Source organism: Polyodon spathula, chromosome 3 (assembly GCF_017654505.1).
Source record: "Polyodon spathula isolate WHYD16114869_AA chromosome 3, ASM1765450v1, whole genome shotgun sequence".
NCBI classification, from domain to species: domain Eukaryota; kingdom Metazoa; phylum Chordata; class Actinopteri; order Acipenseriformes; family Polyodontidae; genus Polyodon; species Polyodon spathula.
The window spans coordinates 47,716,199-47,743,698 of record NC_054536.1 but is presented as its reverse complement, the minus strand read 5'-3'; the positions used below and the strand labels follow the sequence as shown (position 1 = coordinate 47,743,698).

At 36.8% G+C, this 27,500-nt stretch overlaps 1 protein-coding gene across 2 annotated transcripts in view; it reads right to left on the bottom strand.

Annotated features, from left to right (window-relative positions):
- LOC121313135 (zinc finger and BTB domain-containing protein 10-like) overlaps window positions 1–27,500 on the bottom strand; it is a 48,124-nt gene that overhangs the window by 4,490 nt on the left and 16,134 nt on the right. The window contains exons 2-3 of one of the 2 annotated variants that reach the window (XM_041245337.1): window positions 12,208–13,102; window positions 571–654 (exon numbers count right to left, since the gene is read on the bottom strand). In XM_041245337.1, coding sequence (XP_041101271.1) covers window positions 571–654; window positions 12,208–13,102 — 979 coding nt within the window. The remainder of the gene's footprint in view (window positions 1–570; window positions 655–12,207; window positions 13,103–27,500) is intronic. The other variant, XM_041245338.1, reaches the window with a different exon arrangement.

The following is a 27,500-nucleotide window of genomic DNA, read 5'->3' as shown; positions in this document are numbered from 1 at the left end:
GTGTCAAACTATATAGCTTGATTGTGAATTTAACAATTACATAATAAATATTTTCTAATTTGGGATCTTAATTTTTTTCTGGCTACTTTTTGTAAGTGAAATGAACAAATACCTCAACCAATCATTTTACACTTGTCTTGCTTATCTTCTTTTTAAATAGGGAACAAATCTAAGGTATAGGCCCACCAAAATATTTCGTGAACAACTGACCCCCCCATCTCCACCCCACAGTCCTTTGTCATACATATAACAGATAAATTTTGGACTTAGGCAACAGCTTACTAATATCATCTGCATACATCTGAAGAGTGGATGCTTATATGTACCACTGCCATTGTCATACTGTTTGATCATTAACTAACTAACTATTCAGAGATATCAGACATATTACTGTAGCAAGCAAGAGCTCAAGTGGTGTAAAACAGGCAACAGCATAAGTCAGAATATAGTTTGTATTTAAAATAGGAATTGTCTTTTTTTTTTTTTTTTATTGGAACTATTAGGTGATTCTCCAGTAAATGCTTTATCATTCAATGCAATACTGAAGTAATGAGCTTTTAAATGCTTCACCGTTTTCCCAGTTGAATCTTTCATTTTTAATTTCTCGAGGCTGTGTTTCTTGTAACAAGTTGTACTGGATCTGGTTTGTTAATTCTGTAGGAAGACAAAAATCAGTGGTTACTATTGCTGAAAAAAAAAACAATAATAAAAAAAAAAACATGTTTTTTTAGGCTCTTGCATCTTATCTAGGACAACCTAGAAAATAAATGATTTAGATTTTATGCACAATGTTACTTTTTATTTCAAAGCCCAGTCTCCTGCTGTAATATGATCTAATGTACTGTAACTTGAATAAAAAAATGTGGATACTAACAAGAAATAGTTATACTACTGGGGGGCTGCAGCAATCCATTAGTTATACAATTATATCGTGTTGCAGAAATCGTTACCATTTGTCAAATTAATTACCACGATATTACAGGATAATGACATCAATAATGTTAGTAAGTCAGAGATATGTAGCATCATACAGCAATCCCTGATTGGAAACCTTCCTTACTTGTTAGTTAAACAACGTGAATGGCTTACATATGATTTGCTGTTTGTAGAACACAGGCAAAATGCCAAATGTGCAAGGCAGTGATAGGCCTACTAGCGGAAACCAGTGTTTAGAATTTAGTCAATAATAAAATAATTCTGTCATCTGGGGCTATTCTGAAATCGCTGAAACCAACCAACCAACCAACCAACCAACAAGAGAATAATCCAAAGACTTACTGTAAGAGCATTTAAAAAGTTTGTGTCAAACCTTGGTGACAATACCTTTAATTTATTTAGCTATCTGCGTGACTGGCACCTCCAACTTCAAAAGTTTGGTTTAAATAAGATAAAATCGCATTTGACTTGTTTATTGATAGATATATTGACATATGTATATTATGTTAACAATTAAAATATTCTTTACTTGGTTGTTTTAAATGTAGTGTTGGATGCTACAGAGACATTGCTGAGCACAGTTATCACAGCGAAACCAGCTTCTAGGAGACGTTTGAAAAGTAAACACTCTCTCTTGTTTGATGCTGACAGGTTGAAACAATTAACACCCACCCTCACATGGTAACACTTAGTGCTATTTGGTTGACACACTAAATGACAGCCCCACATGGCAATGCTAATTGGTTGAAACAGTTGATTCCTGCTATTATTGCAGGCAGTGCAGATCAACCATGCTCATACATAAATGTTAATAAGAGTAGTTAACAAGAGATATTTTGCGAGTGTGTAATGGACCCCTCCCTCGGCGTCTGGAATCTCAAGTTCCCGCATCCTTGGACAAAAAAAATAAAAAGTCTCTGGGGTGTGTTAGCATGTAAAATTGCTTGCCCCAGTCCAAATCAACACATATTTGTCAGGTGGGCGGATGCTAATTTCAAACCCTGAGAAATTAAGGTGTCTTTTTTTTTTTTTGCATCGACTTCTCGTTTAATAAACAAATAGCTAAACACAAGAAATGTTGTATTAGTTTTGTATACACAGCTTTCCTGCTTATTCCAGTTTCACAATGGTTCAGGACTTCAAACTAGCATTTTACTGTCTTTCATATTTTTTTTCAAAATAAATTTAGTTGTTGCCAATGGTTTTCTCCCCAGTTTGGAACGCCCAATTATTATTTTTATCCCGGTTCAACGCTGCAACCCCCCAACCCTCCGGCTACTCGGGGAACGGAGGCTGAAACATGTCCTCCGAAACGTGTTCCTTCCAATCCGTCATTCACAGCAAAGCAACCAGACCCATAGTGCTGGAGGACAACACAGATATGAATGGCTCCACTGCAGACCCGCAGGCGCCCTATCAGCCACAGGGGGTCGCTGGTGTGCAGTGAACCATGGATTTCCCTGCCGACCTAAGCCCTCCCTACCTGGGTGACGCTCAGCCAATTGTGCGCCGTCCCTTAGGAACCCCAGGTCACGGCTGGCAATAGCATAGCCTGTATTGGAACCTGCGATTTCCAGGCTATAGGGTGCAACCTGCACTCCACGGAGATCGCCTTTACTGGATGCACCACTCGGGAGACCCTTTCTTTCATAGTTTTGTATTTTGATGGTTATGTTAGTTTAGCATCATTATTAATTCTTTATTAGGTCTACACAGTGTGATTTAACACATGTAACATACTCAAGAACTTCAGCTTTTCACTTCTTAGGATACAATTATTTAACAAAAGCTTCAAGTTATTTGGTTACACATGCCGCATGTTTGTGTATGCCTGCTAGTACTAGCACCAGCACCTTTCATCAACAAACCGTTTTAGAACCTGAACAGAAAATAGCCCTAGACACAAAAAAAGAAAAAAATGTAAATAAGTCTGTTGCAGTTTTGGCTCAGTTTTCTTTTTTGTCAGTATCATTTTATTGGTTTCAGTTTGGGAGCATCATAATCATTGCATCCCTACATTCATCCTCTACCACAGATGTAAATTAAAGACTTGTCCCATCAGTAACATGAAATGGCTGATCACCTTGAACTTATTATAATTGATTAGAAATGTTTTACAGTTTAGAAAATTACTACTCCTATAAATCGATCTTGTATTGCAACAAATGCTTAATGGTCTAAACCGACCCACTAAACATGCTAAGCCTGCTGCAGCAGCCCAAAGTATTACTCTGAATAAATATTAAATATATATAATTTCCTTTTCACAACTAAATTTCTTAAGCTCCTCACATCACAAAAAAAAGCGTTGTAATATATCATATAATATGTTTTGTAGTTTTAACTTGACTTTTAGTTAATGACATTCAATGATTTAACATCTACTCTGTTCTACACCAGGGCCAGGAGGTATATACAGTATTCAACATGATTATTATAGTTATCTCCGTCTAAGAGCACACCCCTCGGGAAGCAAGCAAAGTGTTTTTAAAGAACAAGTGTTCTCTAAAACGGAGTTAGCCACCAGACACCATATGAATCAATAAATAAATACATACATATCTCTGTATTACTTGTCATGACACACATGCATCAACATATGAAATTAACTGAATAAATAAAAAAATAAAAGGCAATAGGCACGTGTATGTTAATAAACTATAATAACAAAGTAACAAACTAACATTAATAAACTGCCAAATTAAATTAACACAGCAGCCCTACACGGTAAAAAGTGCAGCATCAGTATACAAGACATGAACATTGTTTAACAAAATGGTGAAGCAACTCACCAGAACGGGAAACATCAAATTGTTTGGCGACTTGTGTCCGATTCAGATTTTTTCAAGAGCGTGAACAATTTCCAAATTTCTAGCAAGAGAAACAGTAGCATTTGTTTACATGCCACTTTGCAGTGATGAAGTGCAGTTGTGGAAATCAAATACAAAACGAGTCAATGATATGATGGTGGTTCTGGAAAGACTTAATAAACCAAATCAGTGTGCCTCAAGACACTCTCACAATGACAAGTCACTTTTGTAAAGACTAAAACTTGTGTATACAGAGACTACTGTATTTATTTATTTGGCAGATGCCTGATAAGTTAATGGAAACTGATTTATATGTTATAGCTGTCCAATGAAGACATAATTTATTGACTCATTATAGCATGTATGTTATATTGAAATGAAGCATAAGTTGTGACTTATGCATACTGTACTTGTATTACACTTGCTGTTAATAAAAATATCTACTTACTGAAACTGTCAAATAGCACCACAGTTGTTATATTTTTACATATTACTTCAATTTTCTAATTATGTAAACATTGTTTTTAGCAAGTGGCACATTGATGTAAAGTATAATATTGAAATAGTTTAATCGTTCAGTAAATTGCATGAATATTTGATTATTAAAATATACGGAAATGCCCATCCCTACTATATCCTCTGTATGCACATGTGAAAATGTAAGGTTTACATACAAACATATGGACAACTGCTTTCATATTCCTAGACTAATACACTCAATAGTTTTTGTTAAAGTTTATCCATGACTAGTTTCTCTACGTAAAAAAAGACTCTGTACAATTATTATTATTATTATTATTATTATTATTATTATTATTATTAATAATAATAATAATATACAAACCTACTTTATCACTTCAAAGGGCAGAAATGGCTATAATACTCTGAGTTAACATAATTTAGCAGAATAAGCACTTCCGGCTACCAAGAGTAAACAAAAAAAAAAAAACACAACACATTTTTCATTAATAAAAAGTAAACATAAAAGGTAAATTCTTTAAATTTATTAACATCTGCTTCCATATATTTCTGCATGTGGTTATGTTGAAATCGTTTAACACTCTTCCAAAGTCTGAGAACAGAGGCTGCACAGCCAGAAGCCAGCAATCATTCATTCTTCTTCTTCTTCTTCTTCTTCTTCAATGTAGGATAAGGTACATTTCAGTCAAAAATATTTGTTAGCCATGAAAATAAATTTTATATCTACATAAAAGCAAATGTTTTAAGGCTGGAAACTTTCCCTTGTACAAAATTCCCAGATATAATGTCATTTTTTATACTATAAAGTTAGCACTGTACAAATACCATTAACAGATACTTAAGTGTATATAAATGCTATGCCTAGTTTGTATTAATACTTTTTATTGACAACTACAAACATGAACATTGACAAAGATGACAAAAAAGTCTTTGGGTGCATGACACAAACACAAATCCAAAATATGCAATATTACCACCTAGTGAAGAAGTTGCTCCTGGACAGTCAGCAGTTTATAAGGATGCTGAGTAAATGGAGCATTTGCTGTAGGAGCTGATATCATGAAGAAGAGAACTAACTTTATAAGACGACTTCCTAAAATAAATTCTATCTACATGGGAACAATACATATAGCATCAGTATGACACATCCTACAGCAGGGGTATTCAATTACATTCACTGGAGGGCCAGATAAGGCAATGTCCAAATCCTGGGGGGCCACAGGGCACTCCTCATGGTGTGCTTACGGGGGGTGACCACTTAAAATGATATGACTTATGATTGCCATTTAACAGACTTGTAGTTGAGTCCTCGAACCTCGAGTCCGAGTCACAATCATTCAACCAAGTCTGAGTCACGGGTCCTTGACTTTGAGTCTCGATTCTGAGTCTGAGTCCTTGAAACAAACTCAAATCAATTTTCATTAAACTAGTGGTAGTAGTGGGGGAACAGTTTATTCAACGGACATTGCACAAACAATAAAAAACACAAACACAAAAAAAATTAATTTGATTTATTTTTTCTAGCTAGATTATTCTAATTTGCATACCTTTTGCAACTTGCCTGTCACTATCTTCTTTTCTTTTTGAATTGGAATACTGCTTGAATGTACCTGAAGTTTATAGATCAGCTTTATGTTCAAGTTTGTGGATATTGATTTTCACTTTGATAGAAGTCGTGATCTGAACTATAGAACCAGTTTAGTGTTAGAAAGTGGTACACCGTCAGAATGTGGGTATGTGTACCTAAATGTGATGTCCTTTAATGTCAGAAAGTGGTATGCTGTCAGATTGTGGTAATTGCGCAATCAATTGCAATCAGATGGGTGTTTTCCTATTGTCAAGTACCACTAATTATCCTTTTTTTTTTTTTTGCAAACTTACACTGGAAACAAACAATCAATTTCTCCAATATGAAAAAAAAACAATTCACTAGAAGGCCACCGCAAAGTTGCACATGTAAAAAAAAAAATTACCCAATGTATTGCATCTGACAAATATTTACCTACTATTTGCTTAAATGGTGGAAAAACACTATGTAAAAGCCAAAAAAATATGATAATTTTTTTTTTTTTTTAAATAACACGTACCTGAAAATAGCACTACACCGGTAAGAAATGAAAGTTACTTTCACCTCTGACTTTAGCATCTACTTTAACTTCAATTCAGGTAAAATCTGCGAATCTGATTTAGACATTGCTGGAACTGTATATATACACTGTATTGTTAGACAGTACATTTAGGGTTACTTTTTATTATTTGTTTTGCAAAACAGAAACACTTTCACTTTCATTGCATTTGCACTTGTATTAAGTCTGTAACACAATGACGCATTTACTAGATTGTACTTCAGTTCATCTGTAAGAAGTCAGCTGTAATGACTTCTTACATTTCTTTAAAAATAAAATACTAGACATCAGAAATGCGACTCCACAGACACCTTCTATTAAGGACAACTCCAGCACAATTTTACCAACTACACCTAAGGCTGCTATGGGGGCTTTTTCTTTGATTACCTTACAGGAATTGACAGAGCTAGTTCAACTTATGAGAGCTATTACATGCTCTATTGATCCTATTTCTACAAAACTATTAAAATATATTCTTGTTGTTTTAATACTCACATTTTAAAAAATATATAAATGGTTCACTTTCCTCTGGTATAATTCCCACAGTACTTAAGGTAGCTGTGGTAAAGAAACACAATTTGGCACTCCATCCTACTGAATTGTCTCGAAAGCACAGTGTTACTGTCCGATCCTATCCTGGTTCAAACCATACATAAGAAACAGTCTTGAAGCCCATGAAGAAAATAATGCTGAATCAATGTGGGTCAGAATAATGCATGCACATGGATTAGGGAGTGGTTAACATGTAGAAAACAGAAAGTACGGATTAGAGGAGAAACCGCATTATTCCTTGTTTAAAAGGCATGTCATACAGTGGGTTGCGAAAGTATTGACCCCCCTTGGAATTTTTCCTATTTTGTTGCCTTACAACCTGGAATTAAAATGGATTTGTATTTGTATTTCATGTAATGGACATACACAATATAGTCCAAATTGGCGAAGTGAAAAGAAAAAAATAACTTGTTTAAAAAAATTCTAAAAAATAAATAACGGAAAAGTGGTGCGTGCATATGTATTCACCCCCTTTGCTATTAAGCCTCTAAATAAGATCTGGTGCAACCAATTACTTTCAGAAGTCACATAATTAATTAAATAAAGTCCACCTGTGTGCAATCTAAGTGTCACATGATCTGTCACATGATCTCAGTATATCTACACCTGTTCTGAAAGGCCCCAGAGTCTGCAACATCACTAAGCAAGGGGCACCACCAAGCAAGCAGCACCATGAAGACCAAGGAGCCCTCCAAACAGGTCAGGGACAAAGTTGTGGAGAAGTACAGATCAGGGTTGGGTTATAAAAAAATATCCAATACTTTGAACATCCCATGGAGCACCATTAAAGCCATTATTAAAAAATGGAAAGAAATAAGCAAACACGTTTGGCGTTCGCCGAAAGGCATGTGGGAGACTCCCCAAACATATGGAAGAAGGTACTCTGGTCAGATGAGACTAAAATTGAGCTTTTTGGCCATCAAGGAAAACGCTATGTCTGGCGCAAACCCAACACCTCTCATCACCCCGAGAACACCATCCCCACAGTGAAGCATGGTGGTGGCAGTATCATGGTGTGGGGATGTTTTTCATCGGCAGGGACTGGGAAACTGGTCAGAATTGAATGAATGATGGATGGCGCTGAATACAGGGAAATTCTTGAGGGAAACCTGTTTCAGTCTTCCAGAGATTTGTGACTGGGACGGAGGTTCACCTTCCAGCAGGACAATGACCCTAAGAATACTGCTAAACCAACACCCGAGTGGTTTAAGGGAAAACATTTAAATGTCTTGGAATAGCCTAGTCAAAGCCCAGACCTCAATCCAACTGCGAATCTGTGGTATGACTTAAAGGTTGCTGTACACCAGAGGAACCCATCCAACTTGAAGGAGCTGGAGCAGTTTTGCCCTGAAGAATGGGCTACATAATCTACATAAGCTCAACCCTTGCAGTCTCTCATCAAAACTTAAACTAGAAATTAAGAGTTTGGGGGGTCATCTTTGATCCTGATCTATGATTTGAGACTCACATTAGGGAAGTTACTAAAGTATCTTTTTACCATTTGAGAAATATAACCAAACTTAAAGCAATTATTTCCATATCTGATGCAGAGATTAATGCATGCCTTTGTTTCATCTACAATTGATTATTGTAATGCACTTTTTTTTTTCTGGTATCCCAAAACATGTGGTATCCTGCTTGTAGCTTGTTCAGAATATTGCTGCTAGAATTCCGACTAAAACTTGGAAAAGTGAACATATTACCCTTGTTTTGGCCTCTTTACACTGGCTAACTGTGCAGTATAGAATTGATTTGAAGATTTAGCTGTTAACTTACAAGGCCCTGAATAGATTAGCACCTACTTATTTGCTGCAGTTACTGACCCCATATTTTCCAAACTACACTCTGAGATCAGAGGATGCGGGGCTGCTGGTTATTCCTAGGGTCAAAAAAAGCAACTCGGCAGGTAGAGCTTTTTCTTGTAGCGCTCCTAAATTACGGAATTCTCTGTCTTCGTTTGTCCGGGAAGCTGGGACCATTACAGTTTTCAAGTCAAGACTAAAAATGCACCTTTATAAAATGGCTTTCTAATCTTAGTGGATTTTAATGTAACTTTAAAATTGCTGCTTTTGTATTATGTGTATACTATTATTTAAATATGTTATTTAAATGGTCTGATTGAAGCAGTTTTGTGTGTGAAATGCTATAGAAATGTATTGTGGCTTGTTCTTTTTTTCTGCTATGTACTGTACAGTGCTTTGCAATACTTTTGTAAAAAAGTGCTACATAAATGCAATAAATAAAATAATAAATAAAATTTGATTTCAGATAATGCAATTGTTATCTTTTCTCTTTTAAACAATCCATAATAAATCATTTTCATTTTGGTAAGTTAAATGGAATTAAGTTATTCGGTTGTTTTTTTTTTTTTTTTGTTCTATCAATGAGTCAGTCTGATATATCTGCCTTTTTGAAGGTAGGCAATTTTCGATTTTATATTTTAGTGCCTAGTTTTACACTGAATTTGCCAGGTGAATTCATTGACTTTGCTTGCAAACAGTGATGGTGTGTGCTGGGAAAGAGTGGAGATTATAAACAAAGCTTAGAATATTTACTCACAGTGACTTTGACATGAATTAAGCTTTAAAAGTGGGATTATAGCTATTACTAAGATGACCAATGTTCTATTGTTTCAGAGCAACCAAATAAAATTATATTACAGAGATTCAGGGAGCAAAATCAAATTACGTATTTTTAAGACTGCAGTTTAAAAATGTATTTCTACAGTGCTTAAAAAAAAACTTAGAACACGGTTTAAAGTATGTCTTTGAGATTGGTCCAGTTGTGTCATTTACAATGTCTTTGAAGATCTCAGACAAGCAATCCACAGTGGAAATGGTGGTGTGATTTGCCACTAGTGTTCCACGGTATAGCATACCATTTACTTGTTTTACTTTTTAAAAGATTTGAACAGTATAGATTCATGGAGGTATTATGTTGTAGTGACTTTAAGAGCATAAGAAATGTTACAAACAAGAGGAGGTTCATTTGGCCTGTCTTGCTCATTTGTTTATTTACTGATAAAGTAAGAACCTCATTAAGCCATTTCTTGAAGTAACCGTGTAAATCAGCTTCCACAACAGTGCTTCATTTTTTCATTCCTTACTCACATTTGAAGGCACTTCTAAGATATCGATTTTCTTGTTTACGAGACTGACCTGCCTGGATTGTGTTTTGCTGTTTGCAGTCAGAAGGAAGAATGTACCGATTTTGGGAAGTATAACTGAATGTTTGTTGCTGATGTAACTACATTAGCTGGTTGAAGGAATTCATTTTCTAAAGTGTTCAGAGCTGTGGTTGATTGAAGTGAATTTAGATAGTGTGTAAACTGGACTGCTCTAGACCTACAGGACAAAATAAATTGGCAAACAGTGTCTTAGAATGCCAGCCGTTCTAAGCGCCAGCCATCGAAGAGCCACACGTACAAGGGAAGTCTGAGCTGTGCTGTCAGAGCGAGGACAGGTAGAACGAGGACCTTTTCCAAATCTCTCTCAGTGGATACTAGAGGCCTAATTCCACCTATTAACATTAGCTGTATTTACAGTGCTTATAGTAAGTATTCACCCCCCTTGGACCTTTTCACAATTTGTTGTGTTACAACCTGAAATCTTGATGCATTTAAATGGGATTTTTTTTCCTTTGATTTACACAGCCTACTGAACACTTTGAAGAGGCAAGAGAATTTTTATTGTGAAACAACAGTTAATGAAAAAAAAATAAAATAAAATGTCTTGGTTAGATAAGTATTCACCCCCCTGAGTCAATACTTAGTAGAACCACCTTTGGCACCAATTACAGCTGTGAGTCTTTTGGAGTAAGTCTCTACAAGGTTTGCACATCTGGATCGTGCAATATTCGCCCATTCTTCTTGGCAAAATTGTTCAAGCTCTGTCAAGCTGGATGGGGATCTCTGCCTTTGCCTCCCACCTCTCGATTTCCATGCTCTCACTGAAACCTGGCTCTCTCCTGATAACACTGTAACCCCTCCTGTTCCATACTCTGTGTCTAACTGGACGGAGAGGTGGGACTGGTCTTCTCCTCTCTCTCTCCTTACTCTTACCCCTCTGACCTCTCCTCACTGTTAACACCTTTGAATTTTATGCTGTCCAACTAACCTTTCCCCGTCAACTCCTGCTAATTGTGCAGTACCGTCCCCCTGGACCTCTCACTCACTTTCTCGATGAACTTGAATATCTCCTCTCCTCCCCCCTCCTCTGTCTACCCCAACTGTACCATTAGGTGATTTCAAAATCCATCTCTCCAACCCCACCCACTCTGCCGGATTCCTTCCTCTCCTCACTCCTTCAACTTTTAGGGAGCAGCCAAATATATTGACGTTCCTGTTTTGAGTCCATACCACTCACTATATCCTATTTGTTTTAAATAGTGTTCAAATGTTTGTCCTCCTTAACCTATGTAGCTAAACAAATATATTATGGTTTTTAATCATAAAATGGGAATACTTAAAATGCATTAGGATTATTATTATACACACAATTAGTTTTGTTATCAACACTGTGTTCCTTACTGAAGTTGCTTCTTTAAAAATTGCTTGGCAGTGATGAAGTGCTAAATGCGTGAACATATTGGTCGTGTTGCTGCTCTTTGAAAGAAGAACTCTTTTGTAACTTTTTTTAAAACCAAAATGATCCCAGATAACTGACTGTATCCATTTTTAGGAGGAAAGATTTCATTTCTGTCGTTCTGATTTTTGATGCTACATAAAACCCAGTAAAGGGTTCATCATTGCAATCTACTGGATATTCTTATTAGTTTTTTCTGCATTCTGTCCAGTTCCTGCGTCTTTCTCAAAGCGGGCAAAGGCTTGCACTTTACACAACGCAGTTGTATTACCTGCATGTTTAAAAAAATATATTATAATAATCTGTGGTGGAGCATCAGACGAACAGATATGTGTCCTGAGGATGCAGAAAACCTCAAACTTGACAGTCCTGACAAACCATGTATGTAAAGGACATGGGTACCCGCATCCCCGAGAGCCTTGTCTACATACACCTGCCCTTCCTCAGTATCTCTTATCTAATGAGACCCGTAAGAAGGTTTTTTAACATCCTGATACCAAAAAGTCTCATTCATCAAGAAGGCCAAATTGACTTTTACCATTAGATTTTGCCTAAGGTGTTTCTACAACACTTAAAACATGAAGTAGCTATCTGAAATGAGAAGTTGAAATGCAGACACACAGTAACAGATTTACATAAACATATAAGCTTGCTTAATTTAATTCAAATGCCAAAACCAACCACAAACATTTAAAAAGACTTGGAACTTAACTACTTCACCTGCATTCTCTGATAAGAACTGAAGATCATCTTTGGAGTAGGACGCAGACGGCTGTACAAGCATGAACTCCTCAAAGCCTTCCTCAGGTTCGGGTGGAATATTATAAACAAATCGCCTAGTGGCTTGATTTTTCCTCCGGCCACTACCAGGTTCTTGCTTTATCTCTTTCCGGGGTGTATGGGTGGCCGTTTCATTCCAGACAAACACAGTCCCATGACCCTGGGGCTCATTCTCAGCAGACTCAGAGGAGTTGTCATTGGCCCAGCCAGAGTTTTCATTGATAGACTCCTCTAGGTCACTAGGCTCCTCCATGTGGCTGCTTGCTTTGATTGACAGTTTGGACAGAATGCTAGTCGCCCAGAAGTTGCTGGGCTTCTTCTCTGATCCCTTGCCATCTTTATTGATTGCCCTCCTCCTGTTGTAGTCAACCACTACAGAGTCAGGGGCTTCAGACTTGATACTGATGTTTAATGCGTCCTTTATAAAAGCACGGCAAGATTGGACAACTTCTGTCATCTGGAGGTAGCTGGCTACTGACATCACGTCAATGGCATTTTGGCTTGTGAGTAGGAGATTGCCAGAATACAGAAAGTCTAAGATAACAGAAAAGCCGTGAACAGCAGCAATGTCCAAGTGGGTTATGGTTGTTTGGTCACAGCTCTCATTCTTGGTTAAGCAATAAAGTGTCTTAAAGAAGCGGCTGCCAGCAACCAGGATGTTTTTGTGAGCTCTGAAAACCTGCCCGCTCACCACAATGTTGACATCACAAAGAATGCCCTTTTTTCTCTGTTCATTCAGTTCCTGAAGTAGCTGATAACAGTAAGAGTTCTCATTTGGCTTTGTTCTGTAACCGTCATATTCCTCATCCACTGATTCACCACCTTTCTCTGACTCCTAGCAAAAGGAGAGAAAAAACAGAGTCAATATGCGTACAATCAAACTACAACACATTATTACTAAAAAGGGAAAAAAGATTGCGATTCATTCATGTTACATCTATCTTTCCACCATAGCTGTTAATACAAAGTTATCATAAAAAAGTAGCCATGGACTACTTTTTTAAATGTATTGGATAGCTTACTACATATATCCCTCAATACTCTCAATAATTTATGCTACAGAACGTAACCATAAAAAAACTCCATGTAGTTAAATTAAGAAATACTTAAAATAAACTAAATTATTTCAATGACAAATGCTTCGACTAGATGCCTTTTTTTGAATGTTTATCATTGGATTTGTTTTTATGTTTCTAAAAGCACAGCAGTTGATGGACCACATGACCCTGTGACTGTAACGCATGTTGGGCCCAATCTTCGATCTTCGCGCAATCCCCTCACTAAATTTGTACCTTGCAAAAAAATAGTGCAAAATGGTACAAAGCAGTTGCATGACTTTGGAATACAGCAGTTTTTTTGAGCAAAAAAACCGTCTGCGCATTCACTACATGAATACAGAGTGATGGACAGTCACCATTAGTAATGGCATTAACCCGACAAGCTGCTATCATTGGTGTTGCCACAGTACATACCGATATGACAGCAGACGAGACCACACAATATATCGTGCACACATACATACAGACCATTCAAATATACAATTGGCTCCAGAGCTAGGCGCTGAGTTTTCACATTAATGAACTGATAATGCCACTGTTTTACTGAATGCAGATAGCACTGTATCACAAGGAATACTATATAGGTTTCTTTAAAGGCCAGCTGATCCGACAAAGCTGAATGTTTTTGAAGCAAAATAATAATAAAAAAAAAAAAAAAAAAAAAGCTTGGGATCTGTTTTGTTTTTTTTTCAGAATAATTTTTTTAATACAAGTCGTGCTGTGACACAGTCTACATGATAGCACACTCTGACTTGTAAATGTAACAAGTTCATTCACCTGCAAAGTAAACATCAGTCAAGCATTTTTATATACACAATACACAGAAATGCGTTACGTTATTCATTCTACTCACTCATTTGAACATGATTAAACTCAGTTTGTAAGGTTTCGTGTGTCCTGGGAATGGATATTTTCATTATGCCATTTTTTTTGTAAGAATAATAATTAATTCTAAATATGCTCCTAAAATGTTAATTGTAGCCTACTATGATTTCTCAATAAATAAGCAGTCTCCGTACACTTAGCAACGACATTCAGCAGACTGAACAGCAGCATAAAAATGGCCAGAAATTACAGTTAACAGAACTGTTTGTCCCACCTAAGTTATGATTGGACTGCTGCAGGGAAAATACAGGTCTTTGATTGGTTGATCGTATCACCGGTCTGGCTTTAGGAAAACGTAAGCATGCCTTTCACAGCAAGAGTGCCCTGTTGGTGTTTGTCTCTCCGAACTGTAGCTGCCCACCCCATACACCCGTAATGCGCAGTAACCTACGGAATACCCAAATAAAGCAATGGGCTACAAGATGGGTGTATGACGTGTTTATACAATTAATTTACAGATGTGTGGCAACACACAGCAAAGACAGGCAGGACCCCCTTCCCCTCTTCATCCCTCTCTAAATCTTCATTTCCATACTTTGATGGTACACGTTGGATGCCGATATGCCTGTGGAGCAGTGAAGAACACATATAACTGTATATGTAAACATAGTACCGCTGTCCATCATATCAATACAGTGATAAAACACATAACTGATCCGCCCATCCAGTGTGTGCGGATGGGGGGTTGGGGTTCTGTACTATTGTACGTTTGTACTATTGAACCCAACCCCAGAGTGGACTCTCTGACACTATTTGAGCCAGCGGTGTGCAGTTATTGGAAGTAGCGCATCACACTTATCGCGCAGATATTGGTATATTCAGACAAATTAGGGCTTTTGCCCAATTCAAATTTGATTGCCCTATGTGCATATTGAATCACCTAGAATACATTTGGATCACATGTTTCTAATTACCGATGCATTACCATATGCTAATAGGACCACATTAAAGGAGCAGAAGGAAGGCAGTGTGCTGGACAGAGGTAAGTTCATGTTTCCACACTCGTTTGTTGGGCATAGGAATACACTATAAACGTCACTATGATGTTACATATGATATTATGGAAACAAAAAAGAGGCTTATTGCGTGTATGTTTTTGCCGCAAATTTAGCCTACTAATTTCTCAATAAATTAACAGTCTCTGTACAACTGGCAACACCGACATTCAGCAGACTGGACAGCTGCATAAAAATGGCCAGAAATTACAGGACTGTTTGTTCTCTCAGCTAACTTATGATTGGACTGCTGCAGAGAAAATACAGGTCTTTGACTGGTTGATCGTATCACCGGCCTGACTTTAGGAAAACATTAGCATGCCTTTCACAGCAAGAGTGCCCTGCTGGTGTTTGGCTTTCTGAACTGCAGCTGCCCACCCCTCACCTGTAATGCACAGCAACCTATGGAACACATATAACTGTATATGTAAACACACTACCGCTGTCCATCACATCAATACAGTGATAAAACACATAACTGATCCGCCCAACCGGTGTGTGCGGATGGGTGGGGGATGTTGGGGTTCTGTACTATTGTACCCAAATCCAGAATGGACTGTTACCCAGACACTATTTGAGCCAGCGGTGCGCAGTTATTGGAACTAGCGCATCACAATTATCGTGCAGATATTGGGTCAGACAAATTAGGGCTTTCGCCCAATTCAAATTTGATTGTGTTATGTGCATACTGAATGTCCACCTAGAATACATTTGCATCTCATGTTTCTAATTACTGATGCATTACCATATGCTAATAGGACCGCATTAAAGAAACAGAAGGAAGGCAGTGTGCTGGACAGGTGTGAGTGCATGTTTCCACACTCGTCTGTTGGGCACGGGAATATGCTATGAACATCACTATGACATGAACATGTTATATATGTTATTATGGAAACAAAAAAGAGGCTTATTGCTTGTATGTTTTTGCCGCAAATTGACTATGGTGATGCAGTATATAGGTTTGCATCACCATCAACTGTAGGTAAATTGGACTCGCTATATTATGCAGCATTGAGGTACAATACAAATACAAGATTTAATACTCATCATTGTATATTATACGATTTGGTAGGCTGGACTTCTTTGGCTTTACGCAGGTTGAAGCAAGAGTGCCCTGGTATATTCTGGTATATAAGGCTATTCAATGTAAATTATATGAATATACTTATTTAAATGAATACCTTATAGCTTCCCATAGTAACCATAGCCTCAGATCTCATTCTATGCGTACCAAGGCTGGTAAAGGATCCTTTGCTTATTATGCCCCATGGTCCTGGAATGAGTTCCAGTCCAAACGAAAGCTGCAGACCGATATCTTTATTGCAATTTAAGAGTACACTGCATGATTTTGTGACTGGGAGTTGTATTTGTTTTAAGTAGTTGACTACTTTTGTGTATTTTGACTACTGTTTTAAATGTGATTTGCCTGTGTCTTAATTGTATTTTATTGTGTTTTTGTTGTCCGATTGACTTGCTGCTACCTGCTTGGCTAGGTCTTACTCGTAAAAGAGGTTTTAATCTCAATGTGACTACAAGGATAATATATATATATATATATATATATATATATATATATATATATATATATATATATATATATATATATATATATATATATATATATATATATATATATATATATATATATTATATATATATATATATATATATATATATATATATATATATATATATATATATATATATATATATATATATATATATATATATATATATATATATATATATATATATATATATATATATATATATATATATATATAATTATAAATATATTATATATTATATATATATATAATATATATATATATATATATATATATATATATATATATATATATATATATATATATATATATATATATATCCTGGTATTGACTGTTGATCTATTAAAAAAAAACTTTTTTTTTTTAAAAAGATATTGCACAGTTTTTGCAAAGGCTTTGTTGGGCACACAAGTCGTCGTCTTATATATTACAGATTATAAAACGACGACTCGTGTGTTCTGAAAAAGAAAAAAAATGGTTTTCTGAATAAGGTGTCTAGAGGGGCTAGTATTCTGATAGTATCCTAATACTAAGTGGGTATTCGGTATCATGTTTTTGGAATACTGGTATCCAGAATACAGATGGATTCATTCGGAATACCCTGTTTACATGGCACGGAATAGCTATTCAAATATCCCACTATTCCAAATACAACTGGAATCCTGATAGAACAGGACAACTGGAACAGGCGCCCAGATAGATGCCTGCATTATCTTCTCACTGTTTGCTCTGGTACTGGGGAATTTAATATGTTCCTCAGCACGTCGCAGCAACATGATTATGAACCGATCGAGGTGGCGGGACACCGCTGACTGGGTGATCCCCGCTGTATCACCTGCTACCTTGTGGAAGGTCCCAGTAGCCAGGATACACATACAGACAGACACTACCAATTGCTCAGACAAGGTCTGACTGCGCAAGTTTGCTCTGGCCAGGTCATCATGCAGCATTGCTGGAATGGTAGTGTGCGTGTAGTTAACACAGTCCTTTTGCAATCCTTATTCTGCGTGTCACAAACTTTTTTTGTGCTTGGCGCATACCTTCGAATATACCAGGATCACACATATTATCGGCCACTCCCCCCCTATTGTGAGATACAAACATTTTATTTCTCCACAGCACAGAATGGATTGCGACGCTCAAAAGGACATTTCGAATATGGCAACTTGGCACAATTTCAGCATAACAGCCATTTGCAACACACATACCCCTCTGCGCGGTGCGCAAACCTTTCGAAGATCGGGCCCTATGTGTATTGCGCAGATCCAGCCCTTTTTTTTCGGCTTCTTTCGGCTCCTATTGGTCTCACTCAGCCATTGAAAGATTTTCTCGGCTTTTTCCACAGAAAAAACTAGAGACCTGTGCTTGACATCTTTTTGATAACGTCCGAAATCCGACCAGAAAGGAAAAATTGTAAAGCCGGACTTGTTCCGACATAGGACCGCAAAGGGTTAAGCTTTCGAAGGTTTTAGCACTCAGTGTTATCTCTGACAAAGCACAGAGTCACCTTTTAAATTGCCTTTTGCACACTTTAAAGCTTTCCACTTACCATCTGTCTTCCTGCTCCAGTAATGAGTATTAAAGTATTAATTGTCTGCGCAGCCAAAAACCCTGCGTTAGGTTCCCGAGAACAATTACTGCCATAATTGCCAGAAATATCCAATCCCAAAATGTGTCATTGATCACTTCACCAGACCATCCAAATAGGACAATGACTTGCGCTTGTGCCAAGTTCACCTCCATTTTGGCTTTGCAGAGTTTTGCGTAGCTCTCTGCCAGAGAACCCATTTGATTCAGGTGCCAGGTAGCTGTCATACGACCAGGCTGCAATTTCAAATCAACTGGCTTCAGGGGCAAGTAAATAAATGTTTCCCATATGAACAGAGAATTGGTGTGAAACAAAAACCAGGGGGTGACTTACGCTTAATAGTACCACATAAAAATACTGTGTGGTTGCTCAGAACATGCCATATTGATCTACCGGCACTGCCCTTTCTACCTGTTGTAATGGGAACACTTCCATCTCAGTGGTTTAATTACAATAAATAGAAACCACTTATCTTCTGGCACACCTTTGTTATTTTCAACTTAAATATGTCCTGCCCATGTCCCCCCTTTTAACTTTTTTTTTAAGCATCATTTTTCCTTATGAGTTTTGCATTTCTGTATGTAAAATTCCATCTTTCTAGAAGCCAATATTCTAGACCATCTCAATTATGACGCATGTAAGATTAAACTAAAACTATGACTTAAAAAAATGATCACTATGCATTGAACAAGTACTAAAACAGTTAAACATTCACACACTATCTACCTCTAACACATTAGTAAGCAACTTTTAATTTTCTCCTTATATAGTTATACAAAACTCCATCACATCTTGTGATATTCTCTATACAGTACCCACAGATGTAATCATTTTGCATAACACATTCTATTGCTAACCCATTGTTACAAATAATATCAACATTAACTTCCTTTCATTCATTTTAGACATATTCAGCACTACAGTAAATCACTCAAATGTCACATTATTTTTTTTTAAAAATGTCCACGGTGGGTGATCTCAGTCAGGCATTTGTTTTTCAACATAACAGTTTCGACGGTTCCATTGTCAGTGTAAAAGTACTGTATGATAAGCTGTTTCAATTTTTTTTCAGCCAATGTCCCAATACTTGAATCTCCCATCAGAATCAGAAATCACTTTATTTAAGAACCTGGAAGAAAATCAAATGCACTATTAATTATTTTTATAATATTTGATTTCAATTGGACTTTAAATGGAGTCCTTCAAAAACTTTTTTGTTTTTTTTGCGTAAAATCTTTCATCTAGGAATGCAACTAGATGCAGCCTGTAACAGAGAAAACAAAAACGACTGCTGCTCTAGCTTCAATAATATGTTTCACCTGTAAAAAGGCTATTCACTTTCAAGATCTTAATTGAAGCATAAAAGTATGATTTCTCCATTTTGTTTCTCTTATCACAAAATAGTTTTTTTGAGCACATCACCCAGAACCGAAAAAGAAACTTCAAGTTTCTAAAAGTTACCACAAAATATTTGTAATACTTCAAATGAGTATAAAACAAATTTAAACAATTGTTACAATCCTTCCTGTTCCACAGTGCTGCCAATTTGTAATTTCTGTGAGTTCCTTTTTGAAATCCCAATTTGTTTTCCCAATTCTATCATTCAGTACGTTTACATGACAAAGCGGATTTTCTTAAAACGTCACTTTTTTGTGTTTAAATGATTAACAGAAAATCAAATTAGAATGCAACTGTATACATGGATTGTTTTTGGAAAACGCAGGATACTTTCACATGCAAAGTACTATTGTAGCCTATACTATTTGAACAGACTGGACATTTCTGCAACAGAACGAAGACCAATCCAATAACTTAAATGCTTTATCGAAGTGTCAGGTCTTAAAATCAAAGATTACTATCCTATACCTCTATTCAGATTCCCCACAAACAGCTCATCCTGGTCTATATTACCAGCTTCTTTTGCAGACATTATTTCAAATTATAACATTTTAAAGCTGGAAAACATTTGCTGCTTCACTATGAGCTATTAACAAATACATACAGACTTTAACAAATGTATTACTTTATCCCTAACTAGACATAGGGCTGCAACAAAAGGTATATTTTGACCTTTGAAGGTTTGCAACACATTACCAAAGTAATTTTCAAACCTTGGGTGGTACTCATTTGCATAATTTGGTGATGTCACCACAGCTACATTTGATTGAAAATCCTATTCTTTTACAGGTAACCCATATCAATATAACATTCACATGTAGTTTAAAAATATGTTATATAGAGCAGTTATGTTTTTATAATTTTTTATTTTTATTTTTTTTAAATACACGTTTATTTACACGTAACTGAGCCAGCTTGAGATCTATACAGTAAGCCTGCATTGCACTGCAGTACCAACTGCAGCAGACAAAGCTTTAACAGTCACCGTTCCAAGCAGGTTTATCAGTCATATTTTACTAATATTAACAATATTAATAATACTAACAAAAATAAGAACTTATGCTTGTCAAGTGACCCCAGAGATTGGTTATGTCTCTATGATACAAGTCGCTTGCACAATTTGCATTAAATACATATATTTTTTTGGTCGTCTGGGCATTTAACAAAAAATCCCAAACTGCAAGGGGTTTCAAGACATTTCTTTCAATAGCATTTTTTCCCCCTAAATTGATTTACAGAATTCCATATGTAAATGGAAGTCAGACTCCTATTGCACAGCATTTTTCTTCTTTGCGTAGCAATCATTCCATGTATTTCAGTTCTCTGCCAGAATTAGTTAATCCAAATGTCTTAAAACACAAATAACAAAAAACAAACACATAAGGGAGTGTAAATACCAGTGTCAGTAAAAAAAAAAAAAAAGTCTGTCTGCACTAACAAATAGGTCGGTTCCACTGAACTCACCCTAATTAGAGTAAGAACATAAGAAAGTTTACAAACGACGGGAGGCCATTCGGCCCATCTTGCTCGTTTGGTTGTTAGTAGCTTATTGATCCCAGAATCTCATCAAGCAGCTTCTTGAAGGGTCCCAAAGTGTCAGCTTCAACAACATTACTAGGGAGTTGATTCAAGACCCTCACGATTCTCTGTGTAAAAAAAGTGCTTCCTATCTTCTGTTTTGAATGCCCCTTTGTCTAATCTCCATTTGTGTCCCCTGGTCCTTGTTTCCTTTTTCAGGTCGAATTTTCAATGCTTGAATTAGGTCGCTGCGTAGTCTTCTTTGTTCAAGACTGAACAGATTCAATTCTTTTAGCCTGTCTGCATATGACATGCCTTTTAAACCTGGAATAATTCTGGTCGTTCTTCTTTGCACTCTTTCTACAGCTACAATATCCTTTTTAGCGAGGTGACCAGAACTGAACACAATATTCAAGGTGAGGTCTTACTAATGCATTGTACAGTTTTAACATTACTTCCCTTGATATAAATTCACACACATTCAAAATACATTCATACATATCTGCATCCTCAGAGAATGTAGAGAGCCTCTGCACAAATGCTTTGTCACACATTCTGCTGCCCAGAGCCTCCATTTTCTGGCTTCCTCCATTTTTCAATTACACTCTGTAATTAGGATTATTTAAACTCTTTTAAAATGACCAAAACACTGTTTAAAAACTGAAATTGTGCTTATTTTATCTTATCCCAAAGAATTCCCTAAATACCTTTGTCACATTAAAACGCTACACAATTTTGTTTTATACCAGCTGTTCCAGATTTCCCTTTTCGTCAGATGGCTGTTGCTGCAAAAGTTTATTCAGCTGTAATCCCGTTCAGTTTTGAACCGGTGAATTTCGTTCACTCCAGTTTGCTTTAAACAAACTCCCAGATTTTATTGAAAAATAAGGTAAGAAAAGCAGTCCTTGTTTAGCTGGCTCACCAGTGTTTTAAAAATAAAGGTTAGTTAGAAGTTAGTGTTCTTTTTTCCTTCATACGTCCGTCAGTATAATTCTGAACTCTGTTGCAGATTTCAACAAAAATGTCTAACAGTTGCGTATTCCATTGTCCCTAAGCACAGGTCACAACAGAATCAGTAAGACAATACAATGTTCGGGTTAATATAGACTTAACCTTATGACATCACACTTTGAAGCTTCCCCCTTAAGATTTGTCTTCCTGCTCCAATAATTAGTACTAGTATATCGCGGAGCTGGTTCCCCATTTTTACAGTCTAACTGCAATTACTGTTTGTTTTATTTTGTACTGCACATCACAAACTAAAATATACAAAACAATTCAGAACAACGCATTAATATTGTACTGTTATCATATACACACACACATTTCACAGTAACACAAAGCAAATTAAACATCTATTTGTGGAAGCGTTTTTTTTTTAAGCAATGCACTAGCAAAAGTCACAGGGCAGTGACGTCAGTTCCCTAGCAACAAGCCTCATATGTTGGGCATGGATTCTACTCTATTCTATTCCAAAAGTTTCCATTCCATCAGTATCCAAGAGCCCGTTAACACTTACTGAGCCGGACGTGAGCCGTCTCTGCGCCGCCTCAAATTTCCGTTCACAGTTGAGGTTTTAGGGGGCTGAAGTGCGTTCACTTATGTGGCTGAAAAGGAAGCCTAAATTGCGACAAAGTGCTTGTCGGGAATGTAAACTGCGACGTAAACATCGCATTCCCGGAAGTCAACATAAGAGATTGAGCTGGGAAATTTGCAAACGTAAATAGGGCCATCTTTTTTATTTTTTGCAACACTGTTGGTACTGTCCTTATTGCATAAGATACGATAAAGGCATGTGTTGACAGTGCAGTCGGCTACTGTGGAAAAAAACTATTGTATTGGATCATGCATAAATGCAGCAAACAAGGACGTGTACATTACACTAGTCACAATACAGATTATTATATCAATGGTGATTGAACATGCAACGTTGTATGCATTATTTATCAATATTCAGATTTACAATCTTAGCTACAATCTGAAATGTGTGTTTGTGTACATATATATACACAAACACACACACACACACACACATACATACATAAGAACATAAGAAAGTTTACAAATGAGAGGAGGCCATTCAGCCCATCTTGCTCGTTTGGTTGTGTAGCTTATTGATCCCAGAATCTCATCAAGCAGCTTCTTGAAGGATACCAGGGTGTCAGCTTCAACAACATTACTGGGGAGTTGATTCCAGACCCTCACAATTCTCTTGTGTAAAAAAGTGCCTCCTATTTTCTGTTCTGAATGCCCCTCTGTCTAATCTCCATTTGTGACCCCTGGTCCTTGTTTCTTTTTTCAGGTCGAAAAAGTCCCTTGGGTTGACATTGTCAATACCTTTTAGAATTTTGAATGATTGAATTAGGTCGCCGCGTAGTCTTCTTTGTTCAAGACTGAACAGATTCAGTTCTTTTAGCCTGTCTGCACATGACATGCCTTTTAAACCTGGAATAATTCTGGTCGCTCTTCTTTGCACTCTTTCTAGAGCAGCAATATCTTTTTTATAGCGAGGGGACCAGAAATGAACACAATATTCATGATGAAGTCTTACTAATGCATTGTACAGTTTTAACATTATTTCCCTTGATTTAAATTCAACACTTTTCACAATGTATCCGAACATCTTGTTGGCCTTTTTTTATAGCTTCCCCACATTGACTCAGAAATGTCTTCATCTAGACAACAAAAACTCCTAGGTCTTTTTCATAGATTCCTTCTCCAATTTCAGTATCTCCCATATGATATTTATAATGCATATTTTTATTTCCAGCGTGCAGTACCTTACACTTTTCTCTATTAAATGTCATTTGCCATGTGTCTGCCCAGTTCTGAATCTTGTCTAGATCATTTTGAATGACCTTTGCTGCTGCAACCGTGTTTGTTTGCCACTCCTCCTATTTTTGTGTCGTCTGCAAATTTAACAAGTTTGCTTACTATACCAGAATCTAAATCATTAATGTAGATTAGGAATAGCAGAGGACCTAATACTGATCCCTGTGGTACACCACTGGTTACCACACTCCATTCTGAGGTTTCTCCTCTAATCAGTACTTTCTGTTTTCTACATGTTAACCACTCCCTAATCCATGTACATGTGTTTCCTTGAATCCCTACTGCGTTCAGTTTGAGAATTAATCTTTTGTGCAGGACTTTGTCAAAAGCTTTCTGGAAATCTAAATAAACCATGTCATATGCTTTGCAATTATCCATTATTGATGTTGCATCCTCAAAAAAAATCAAGCAAGTTAGTTCTCCCTTTCCTAAAACCATGTTGAGTGTCTCCCAGGAACCTGTTACCATATAGGTAATTTTCCATTTTGGATTTTATAGTTTCCATAAGTTTGCATATAACAGAAGTCAGGCTTACTGGTCTGTAGTTACCTGGTTCAGTTTTGTTTCCCTTTTTGTGGATCGGTATTACGTTTGCAATTTTCCAGTCTGTTGGTACCATCTCTGTGTCAAGAGACTGTTGCATGATCTTAGTTAGCGGTTTGTAAATTACTTTTCTTTGAGTACTACTGGGAGGATCTCATCCGGCCCAGGGGATTTGTTTATTTTAAGAGCTCCTAGTCCCTTTAACACTTCTGCCTCAGTTATGCTAAAGTTATTTAAAACTGGATAGGAACTGGATGACATGTGGGGCATGTTGTCCGTATCCTCCTTTGTAAAAACTTGTGAAAAGTAATCATTTAATATATTTGCTATTTTTTTCTTCATCTACGATTTTGCCATTTGTATCTCTTAAACATTTAATCTCCTCTTTGAATGTTCTCTTGCTGTTGTAATATTGGAAAAACATTTTGGAATTGGTTTTAGCCCCCTTAGCAATGTTAGCAATATACACATACATGCATGCTATATATATATATATATATATATATATATATATATATATATATATATATATATATATATATATATATAGCAAGTTTTATCGTTTTAATGAAAGCTGTACGATGAAGAAATACTTACCCATTCATGACTGACCCAGCATCATCATCGTCAAAAGTGTTGGTGTATTCAGTGCACTCCTGTGGCAAAGAGCCCACTCCTGTGTGTATTTTGTGTTCTACGTTGTGTGTTAATGTTGATGTAAAGTCATTGGTACACAGGATATAAAACAGATCTATGTAACAGGAGTGTTTAAAATGTATATTTGTATTTAGGCATGAGGATTGCACAACAATTCACGTGCAAGTAAAAAGTAATAATATGTGAGCACGGGGAATTGCACTTATTAATTCACATGCAGTTGTACCCCAACTCCAACTGAATGATTGATTAGCAATCGAGTCTCGGTACAGCTGCATAAAAGCAGCATGTTTTCACTCATTCGGGGTTGTGTATTCGGTGAGTGGAGAACGGGATTGGAGACAGAGGTAATTGTAATAATAATAATAATAAGAAGAAGAATGTTAAAATAGAAGCTCACCGTGTTTTGTCTGTAGAGTCCGTTTTGTTTGTCTTTTTGTTTTGGCTACTAGTGCCGTGTCCTCTGTCTTGTTTGTCTTACAACCTTTTATTTTCTGTCTGTGCACTATTAAATGCTGAGAGAGACCATTCATTCAGCTTTACCAAACTCCATCTCTGTTGTTTATTTCCTGGTTTCTGGTCTGACGTCGCCCACTGCATCCGTCTTTGTGACAATTCCCCACTGCTATTTTCCGGGATGGAGATCGCCGTAGGTCCCATAAAATCCAAGATCCGTGGTGGGTTTATTTCTGGACTACTGCTCAGTATTTCCAAGAGTTCTCTGAAAAACTTGCAGGTTGACTACGTCCTTTACACAGTACAGTGATCAATTTCCTTTAGGATTGTATAGCTAGAAAAATTGTTCTGAGCTTTTTCTTCATCATCAGAAAATATAATTAAATTAAAAAACAGCCATGGTTTAAAATTAACCCTTTGTGATTGTCAAAAAGAAGTCAAGCACAGGTCTCTAGTTGTTTTTTCTCCGGAAAAAGCAGAGGAAACCTTTCAATGCCCGAGTGAGACCGATAGGGGCCGAGAGAAGCGGGGGGGGGGGGGGGGGGGGGGGGGGGGGGTGCCTGTAATACAAATAGCCAATGCACCAAACAAATAGCACAGGCACAAACAAGAAGATAGCTGCTTGCCCAACGGGCAATCCGATTTTTTTTTACATTATAACAAAATAACGTTCTGTGCTTTAATCAAACAGCGATTTCTCAATCGAGATTCCGCTCACCAGGGAAAAACATATTTAGTGGGATCCATGTTTTTCATTGATTTCCGGGGCGACAAACATTGCTTGTGATCAAATCTCGCGAGGATTGCATGGTCTAACACCCCTGACAACTCAAGCAATCATATCGAGTCAGCGCGCTTGTATATGTCACATGACTGTATCTTCTCCAATGTAACAAAGGGTAAAACGGACACCACGACAGCCAAAGTATACTTTTATATTGAAGGCTATGATTTTTTAACAAAGTTATAGACTGGAATTACAAGGTACTGTACTCTGCTCACCAAGATTCACATTTTGTTATCTTGTTGTTACCTTTATTAAATCGTTAATGTTATTTCCAAACCAAGAAAAAAATAAAAAATAAATAAAATCGAATAAGATAGTTATTATCACTGATTATCACTGATACCAGTAATTTTATTTTAAATGTATGGTGCTTTCTTCTAACTTATTGTACCGAGTGCAGCAACAGTCTCTGGTACAAACCATCAGCCGAGTGTACATATATGATTTACATCCTCGCTATATGGTTAATTATATGACTAAATACTGATTGGGGGGGGGGGGGGGGGGAATCAAACTGCTGCTGATGTTGGCTCGTACAGGTCTATGTAACCAGCACGGCAAAGCAACATTTGTTTTTTGATGCGCTTTTTTTTTTTGAGGGGAGGGGAGAGAGGGGGTTGTACTGTGTTCATCAATGAACAGGATATAGCCAGAATACTGCATGCCACAAATAGGTACTGTACTTGTAATTCTACTTTTTATTCACAATCTCATTGCTATTATAATTAGTGCTAGTAGTGACAAATACTGTAACGGGGCTCACAACATTTTGGTAATGGTACTTGCCCTTTGGGCAGTCCATTGTAGACATTTGGTTGTCCAAAAAAATGTCAAGTTGCCCATAATTTTCGTATGGACTGTCATTTGTACAAAGTACACTGTACTCAACATAGGTACAGTATCTCAGGGTTCACATATCAAACATCAAAATTCCATACTTTTTCCAGA